Here is a 9,107-nt window from a genome sequence, read left to right on the forward strand (position 1 = left end):
GATATGACCCAGCTACATAGCGATAAAAACGACGTCAAAAAGAAAATTGTATAAATTATATCTAATTTATTCTTATAAGAATAAATAAGATATAATTTATACAATTTTCTTTTATATATAATTTATAATTTATACAATTTTCTTTTATATATATATATATATATATATATATATATATATATATATATATATATATATATAGTAAATCAAGGATAAGAATAAATTAGATATAATTTATACAATTTTCTTTTTGACGTCTTTTTTATCGCTATGTAGCTGGGTCATATCCAACGGTACTCGGTTTTATCAGTTTTATCGGTCCCTTTATTCACAACAGTGGACAAGACTAAGTGCGTTTCATTAAATTTTAACACCCAGTCTGACATGTTAAAGATTGATATGAAAAAGATCTGTTGATAAGCATTTGTGAGGCAAGCAATTAGGGACACAAAACTGGTGCAATTCGGGACACAAAATTGGGGCAAAGTTGACGCTACCCAAAGGCTTATATAGCCCAAAGAACTGTGGACCTGCAGGCTTGCTTGCTAGAAAGCACCGCGAATTGCGACCGCACGCAAAAATTGGTAGTGCCTGTCTCGAAGGCTTGTCACCACACGCTAATAGCAATGCCATCGCTTGTATCGAGGCGATTATTTGCGACTAGTCAACCCCGTCGCAATTGCTTTTGCGAAGGGCATGTGTAAGTCATCATTTTCGCAGTGTTTCTAATGTAAATACACATGGTGGCAAGGTCTGGTTGATAGTCATGTGCTTAACAGGCAAGAGAAAACAACAGAAAAATATCGGTGGATTAGTTCTGTCTGCTTTTATTTGTTGACAAGCCTCTCTCCCTAGACGGTGACTGTGTCTAACACTACTCACCTCCAAATCCAGCGAAACCTGACTTACCTATGTGCTATGTTGCCAGACTTTTTGCTTTCTTGGGTGGTTCCTACATGTATTACTATCACCTCTATGTTATTGTCATCTTGGGCTATTTTGTTTAATTAACAGATATGAGCCATGCCTGACCCCCAAAGCAGCCGTAAAGTCTTGGTAGTGGGTGTGATCTCAGGGACATGCTGTTTAATTTTCCTTATGTTTGAATCCAACATCATTCCACCAATCCTAGTGCTGAATCCTACACCAAACAGACAATATTATAATGGGACCAAACCCATTATAATGGGACCAAACCCAAAAGTCATTTTATTTTGGACCAAATTCTTCGGATTAAATCACTGGGGGTTCGATCCCATGGGAACTGTCCCGTTCGAACGTTTGAAACACTGCCCAGTGGTTTGCGAAATGACGGGTCAGAGGTCTCGCTTAAAAGAGGCTGATGTCATCGTGTTTCACGCTCTAGAATTGGGAGACAGGCCTCAGTTGAAACTCCCAAACCAGAGATGGATTTTGTACATGATGGAAAGCCCTTGCTATTATGGTTTGAATTACTTAAAAGATTGGAGAGGGGCTTTTAACTGGACGATGACGTATAGAGCTGATTCTGATTTTATAGCCAATTACAGTGAAGTTCAGCAGATAACAGAACCCAAGGAAAGGAATTACTCCGCTATTATGGCTAAAAAAAGTAAGATGGTGGCTTGGTTTGCAAGTAATTGCAACACTCCAGGAAAGAGAGAGAAGTATGTGAAGGAACTACAACGCTACATACCCGTAGACGTGTATGGTGCCTGTGGCCCAATGAAGTGCCCCGCCCATACGCCATGTGAAAAACATATCTATGAATCTTATAAATTCTATCTGTCATTCGAGAACAGTCTGGCGAATTTTTACCTCACGGAGAAGTTTTTTAAGACTCTTAAACATGACATTGTGAGCGTTGCGTTAAGTGGGGCCAACTACTCATTTTATGGTATAAAACCTGACTGGCTTATAGACGCAAGGCAGTTCAAAACTCCGAAGGATCTTGCTAATTTCTTGATAGAGGTAGACAAAGATGATAGTAGATACATTCAATATCTGCGCAGTAAGGAGAACGTTACATCCGTCGATGAATATTATGAATGGTGCAATGTTTGTAAGAGAATTAATGATGTGAACGACACAAGAACATATTATGAAGATATTTTACATTGGTGGCAACAGAATCCATGCATACCGCCACAGTTCTTGTGATTTTTTAAAGAAAACGTCTACTGAAATACCAGACCCCAGTTTCGTAAAAACAAAACAAAAACAAAGAAACAAACAAAAAAAACTTAAGTCAGTTTACTAGCTAAGTTAACTAGAGAAGAATTTCATCCGCTGTGTTGTTATAAGAACGAAGTAATTTTTCAGGGATTCCCTGATGAAGATGTTCTGATAGACATCGAAATATTGGAGGTAAAAACTTTTAATGAAACTGTTGGCTGAAAATAAACTTCATTCTTAGCTGACTAGGGTTTCCATGAGAGTGCTGCAACACTGTTCCTGATAGGGAAAGGTGTACTCAGGTAGCCGAGGAACCTGCTTGCCTCTTTGCAACCCCACAAATTGAAATCTGTGTCCTGTTTGTTTGGAGAGTAAATGTATATTAACTGTAGATATTTCAGGCGTACACAATACGTACATATCATAAATCAACACAATTCAGTGTTTATCACTAATCTGCGTCTGTTCTTTTATCAGAGGGACCTTCAATAAATGCAGCTGTCATCGACCGAATTTAGAACATCATAGAGCCATTCAGAACAGCGGAAAAAACAGATCCGCAGATCAAATATTGCGACACACTAAAAAGCTTGCCACTTAAGCCCCGATTAGAAGCTGAATAGATTTCCCGGGGGGGGTTTACCCAACAAGCATTCAAGTGTGTCGGCCATGTAAGTCGGCTGTTTTGAATGTGCTCATACTTACATGTCGTTTGTTCTATTCATTTAATATGTATTTCATATAATTTATATCAGTTTATATCAAGGAGACATAAATATCTATAGCTTACTAGATACAAGATTCCAGATGATGCATTATGGCAAAAGCCACAGGCTTTACTTGTAATTATTGTGACAAAATTGAAAAGTGAATTCTGACTATTAATTGTTGGAAGAGTTTTAAGCAAATGCGTTCCATTCTGGCCAATAATATTTAATATGTAATGCGCTATTAGAGTTTATCAGCCTTAATCGAGAGATTGTGTGAAACTGGGCTCAAATCAGGTTTTTATTATATTTTTGTTCAAGATAATTGTATCCTCAAATTGGAAAAAAAATATTTCTATAGATTTACATGTGTTATAAACGATATAAATGTATATATTTTCAGCTATTGAAATAATATATTATTTAACATTTTATAAAAGATATACATGTAAATATATCTTTTTTTCAGTTCTTGAAAATGTATTTTGAGGTAGAATTATAACAATTTTGAATTTTATAATCGTAACACACTACAATTTTAACTGTGTTATTACTATTATTATTATTATCATTATTATTATTATTATTATTAGAGAATTAAAGTTCAAGCCCTTGAGAATTGTGAATAGTATATACTTTTTATCTTGAAGGTTTGTTTTGTTACGCATTTTAATGAATTTTTGCTTCTATGTGAGATGTACCATACGTTTTTTTTTTTTTTCATTTTTTATTTTCTTATTTATTTATTTATTTATTTATTTATTTATTTATTTATTTTGTAAAATGATAAAAAAATAAAAGGACAAAAAATCAAATAAAGTAATATAATGATTTATCCCAGAGTGCGTATCCAAAAGTCTTTTTTGTTGTGTATTATTCTGTAATATGGTGCTGCACTTTCGTGAATTTTGTTGAGTTGATCTCATGAAAAAAATGAGAGGAGCGTGACTTGTTCCCATATTTATATTTTTCTTGAAATAGAAAAAATAGTTTTCAAAATCACGCTGCAGAACATTTTTTGTGCAATATCAAAATTGCAAGAGCAAAAAAAAAAAGAAGTTAGGAAAATGCGTCAAAGACAGCCAATCGCAATTGCTTAGTGAGTCGGCTGACACTGCAAAAGATTAACAGACATGATAACAGGTCCGCTTGTCTCTTTCAGTGTCAGATTGCTACTAGTGAAACATTCTGACCTCCCCCACCACACCCGCAAATTTTGTTCCAATTTATTTTATTTTATTTTATTTTATTTATTTATTTATTTATTATTATTATTATTTTTTTACTCTGGTACCTCAGACGAAAATTTGTCATCTTAGTCTCCCTCCTAAACGTATCGGTAGGTCAGAAATTCAACCACTTAGCAAAAGAAATTTAAAGGTACATACGAACTGAGCATCGGTGTAGCATGGATTCCCAGTAACACATATAAACCACTTCTACTAGTTTCTTATACGACTTGAATAAATTTGACATGCGAAGGGATAAACTGAATAGATCACTCGATCAGCAGTAAAAGAGCTTAAGACTGCTCCTTTTTTAATTTTTGGTCAAAAATTTAACCTACAGTACTTTTCTGCACCATTGACATACAGCATAGAATGCTAGCAATAAAATCCGTTCAAACATCATTTTCAGGTAAAATTAAACAATGCCTTTTGGTAATTCTCTTAGTTATACTACTTGAAACTATATGCTGGCATTTGGTGGGCTTTTGTGGCAAAAAGTTGACTTGTTATGTATCTTTAAAGATAAACAACACGCTTAACCCCAAGTTATTGTCTTAAAATTTATTTTACAACAAAAGATGAGCAATAAAAGATACACTGCATGAAGTAATGAATCCGGCCAGCAGAGTAAGAATGCATTAATGAAGATTAAAAGAAATTAAGTGTCATCAGTTTAGCCGATAATTATTGTTACAGGTCGATCTATCAATATTTTATTTTCAGTGGCCTCATTAAAGCATGGTGGCACCACGTATCCCAACAACTCCAGCAAAAAAAAAAAAAAAAAAAAAAAAAAAAAAAAAAAAAAAAAAAAACATGGCTATTGCCTTTGACTTTGAAAATCAAAGCCTCAAATATAGAGGTTTAAAGTTTGGCGCGGAAAGTTATTTACAAATAACGTTATCCTGTGAGCCAACCTGATACGTTTACGTCATCCTTTTAAATGTTTTTTTTTTTTTCTCTATTGCGTATTTCGATATCTATCATTTTGAATTTCAAAACACCACTTCGGCTACAGACATTTGATTCGGAGTACATATCATATATATAGTCCTTTATGTTTTCTTTTTGTATTATTTTACAAATGGGACATAAAAAGCAAAATAAATACAACAGAGAAGAAAAATAGATAACATTAAGGTATGACCTTATTTGAAAAATAGAAAAATATTGATTAGCCCTTTATCTTTCCATAAGAAGTAATTTGAATTTTTTTATGATTACGCTCATAGCATTCAAACTTTTTGTCAATAAATAAACATTAATTCGACGAGTAGTGTTTATATTATCAAGCAGTGACTATAATAGAACGAATATTCCATTTCTGTGGACATAGCATTTTTGTAGTGGTCACACAGCGTTTTCAGGTCCGCATTCGTCAGACGACAGGTATTCGTTTTCCATGGTTCAATACACTGTCGATAGATGTCACCACTGTTGCTGTCCACGGGAATATTGGCGTCGTAAACTTTCCCGGGCGGACAAGGTAGAATAATTGGTAACAGGTTGTTGTAGTCGCAGTACCCGTATTTTAAGCACGTGTTGCACAACTGATAGCCTGCCCCTTGCCGCCCAACGCACTCCGAGGAAGAGTCCATGCCCAGGACCCCCGTTTGCGGAACCGGTTCTTGCAGCTTTCCCGTCATGCATTTGCGACATGTCTGAATCTGGTGGCTTAAGCTGTAGTAGTACTGGTAACAGTAGGCAAAGAAGAAGACATTTTCGTTGTCCTTTAGCCAGTTCCCGTCCGTGGCGAGGTACAAGCACATGCCATTGAGGTCATCACGCGTGGCAATACAGGTGGCGGTCTCCAGAGCGGGTCTGACGCAAGCTTTGATGCTCTGTAATGTAAGAGTGTATTGTTGTATAAACCTTTAGTACTCTACATGTACATATATTACCAGCAGCTCGTTTTGCGGTCAAATTAAACACAACCAGAATTAATAATTGAATTATTAATGCTCCACAAATGCGCATTGTTACGTGAACTTCATAGAAGGCACATACATGTATAAAGACATTGTACTAAAATGTATACTGTAAACGTTTGGATATGCCCCAAGTATATTTTCTTCTTTTACATATCCTGAAAAGCTACTTGTCTTTCCCAATTCAGACATTAAAGCTATACACACACACCCCCCCCCCCCCCAAAAAAAAAAATTAAATAAACCACGATATTAAATAAAAGTTCTCGATGACGACATTCCCTTCTAAAATGTATTGGAAGACAAGACGGTCTAAATGAATTGCCAGCAAAGAAAATTAATTGTCTACATGGGCAGTGGTGTTTTTAAACCAGGTTTCCAAATCTGAAGACAGCATAAAGAGCCGACAATGGACCTGAACGAGAGACAGCGTTCACAATTTTAAACAAACCCCTAATGACATTTTTATACAATATAGATATCTCACAATATAGTGATAAGCACTTTCCAGAAGGCGGTGACGTAATTCTGACGTCAAGATGACGTCAAGCACACGTTGAACTTCACACACAAAGGTCCCTCCTTAAGTGTGTGTGTGTGTGGGGGGGGGGGGGGGTGAACGGAGGATCACGCAGTCAAACGGATAAATACGCCAGCACTCTATATTGTAGTAAACCACAATGGATCTGACACTGAATGAGGCGGCTTTGGTTGCCATATCAATGAAGCATATTGAATACTTGAAAGAACCACTTAATTCTGTCACATGAACTAATATAGGTGATGATAAGTATATCCTCTGCCCCATATGCCACCACATTAAATCACAAATAATGATATTCCGCCTTTTGTAACAGGACAAGGCGGGTGGACTTAATTAATTGATTTAGTGAAGAAGAAACGCGTACCTAACCACACAAGCACTTACTAAACTTTTATTAAGTAACCACGTTTTATGCACTGCATGGAGACTTACCGCAAAGTATAATGCGCTTGAAGGCCTTTTGGTATTGGTGTCAGTTTATATTCATTTCAGTTTAATTTAAGATTAAAAACTTTTTTGATTTTAATGATATGATCTTAAGTGCCCGTACACTATCTCTCGCTCCCTCCCCGACTTATATCTCATCAACTTCTTTTTATTTTTCTTGCCCCCCGCCCCTCTCACTCTCTATATTTCCTCTTTTTTAATACTTTTTTATTTATTTTATTATTTCTCGTGTGTAAGGGGTGCACATGCGCATGCACGCGTAGACGCTGTAAAATTTGAACCCACCTGATCCCAAACTTTTGCTTTTCCGCACTGAATCACAGACTTCACCCCATTGGCGCAATTTATGTAGGACCTACAGGAACTGCAGTCTTGGTGCACGCCGTTCCCGAGGAAGTAACAATCGAGGCCCAGCGTGTCGTCGTCGAAGTAGAGCTTGTCGGCTTTGGCGGTCGTAGTGGGGCAGCTGGAACAGGAGGACGCAAGAACGGTTGTAACCATGACACTGGTTGCCATGGTTGCTATCACTATGGTGACCAAAGAGACGGGTGTTGGTTTGGACATTGCGCGGGACTAAAAGTGAATTAAACATAATGCCAATCAATAGAAATTGGAAAAGAATAAAGAAATATATTATTAATTTGACGGCGTTTCATTAGTCGAGAGCGGTATTTTTCAAATGAAAAGAGCGAAAGAAATGTTAACTGTCGAATGATGTACGTGACCACAAAAAACTATTTTAAGTGCGGATACAATGCACTGATTCTGCATTTAACTGCACTGATAACGACAGAAAAACAGAGTTTATAGCATATAGAATTAAGCCAATCAACATGTTGGCCACTTTTTTTTCAAGAAAACTTTGTTAAATGCCTTTGCCAAACTGAAATGCGCTACATCCAGTAAATTTTCTTTTAAAAATACGTAAATTTCTAAATATATGTAACCTGTACATTGCCGTCTTTGCAAGCCGCTGGCACATAAATTGCAATAAATAAATGTGATCTAAGATATCAAACTTCACGAAAAGAAAAATTCACCCATTAATGACAATTCCTTACCTTAAGAGAGCACAAGACCTCCACAGGAAAACAAGAGACAAATATTTAAGTCAGACGACAGTTTTACGTCTTGATGCTTCCAGTGCCACTAGTGATCGCTTGAAGTCTCCGAGAACAAGATGCACTCTCTTTTATATCACCAAATGTGTACGGTGACGCACGTGTCCTCCTGGTCCTATGTACTGTGTCGTTAGACTTTATTACCAAGTCAATACATTTCCACACGTCACTGAACTAGTTTAGCTTCAAGATACTTCAGCAGGGTTGGGAACTTTAGTGCTGCATTATGCATGTATCTGTTGCCGTTTAAGATTGAGTTATGGGCCGGTGTGCGAGAGAGAGAGAGAGAGAGAGAGAGAAAGAGGGGGAGAGGGTTTGTGGGGGGATAAAAAGAGAATGTAGTAGAGTCTGTGAGAGAGAGATAAATTATTCGTTACATTTTAGGTCACTAGTTCTAATACATACCATTTTGAAAAAATTGAAATAATTCCCCATTTCTTTTGTAGTCTTTTTATTTATTTATTTATTATTTTTTTGTCTATCTATATGATCGTACAATAAATTCAATCAGATAAACATATAAGACTGTATTTTTTAATGAGCGTTTCTTTTGAATTTTTTTGGGATATTCTGTTTTGATTCTAGATAATGTTGTAATCCTTAAACCTCCGCCCCTCACCCACCCATGATATTTTATCACTAAACCATGTATCCAACGTTTAAGACATGAATAGATATTACAATAAGAAAATGTACGTGTTTTTCATTATTGTATATTTCTCTCAGTACATAATTGTTCATGCATGGTTTTTCTTGGGCAAAGAATTAATGAAACACCACAAAGGTTCAAACCACAACAATTTACGGTCAGGTGACCTTTCCCCTATTATAATTATACGGTCGTGAAGTTGAAGGTGATGTCCAAGTTTTGTTACCCATAGGCCTTATTGTGGTAAACAGAAACCTCGAACAATTTCACTTTGACGTATGTGCCTTACTTAGCGATTTAAATGAAATTCAGCAACAAAATTTGAGAT

At 36.2% G+C, this 9,107-nt stretch overlaps 2 protein-coding genes across 2 annotated transcripts; one reads left to right on the forward strand and one right to left on the reverse strand.

Moving 5' to 3' along the window:
- Positions 1-809: 809 nt before the first annotated feature.
- Positions 810-2,518, forward strand: LOC106156266 (lewis-type alpha-(1,3)-fucosyltransferase-like). Its single transcript, XM_013531457.2, has one exon. The coding sequence runs from the start codon at positions 1,024-1,026 to the stop codon at positions 2,137-2,139; it is 1,116 nt and encodes a 371-aa protein (XP_013386911.2). The 5' UTR covers positions 810-1,023; the 3' UTR covers positions 2,140-2,518.
- Positions 2,519-5,361: 2,843 nt separating this feature from the next.
- Positions 5,362-8,233, reverse strand: LOC106173826 (uncharacterized). Its single transcript, XM_013555077.3, has 3 exons — positions 8,071-8,233; positions 7,295-7,582; positions 5,362-5,931 (listed from the first exon to the last, which is right to left on the reverse strand). Exons 2-3 carry the CDS (start codon positions 7,571-7,573, stop codon positions 5,371-5,373), a joined length of 840 nt encoding a protein of 279 aa, XP_013410531.2. The 5' UTR covers positions 7,574-7,582; positions 8,071-8,233; the 3' UTR covers positions 5,362-5,370.
- Between the last annotated feature and the right edge of the window lie 874 nt (positions 8,234-9,107).

This window comes from Lingula anatina, chromosome 8 (assembly GCF_051362555.1).
Source record: "Lingula anatina isolate TDL-2025a chromosome 8, LinAna3.0, whole genome shotgun sequence".
NCBI classification, from domain to species: domain Eukaryota; kingdom Metazoa; phylum Brachiopoda; class Lingulata; order Lingulida; family Lingulidae; genus Lingula; species Lingula anatina.

Bases quoted from the DNA above. Each gene is read 5' to 3' on its own strand.
- LOC106156266 (XM_013531457.2), top strand. From the start codon at position 1,024: ATGCCTGACCCCCAAAGCAGCCGTAAAGTCTTGGTAGTGGGTGTGATC.
- LOC106173826 (XM_013555077.3), bottom strand. From the start codon at position 7,573: ATGTCCAAACCAACACCCGTCTCTTTGGTCACCATAGTGATAGCAACC. The intron at 5,932-7,294 runs GTGGGTTCAAAT...CTTACATTACAG, and splicing joins AAGCAAAAGTTTGGGATCAG to AGCATCAAAGCTTGCGTCAG.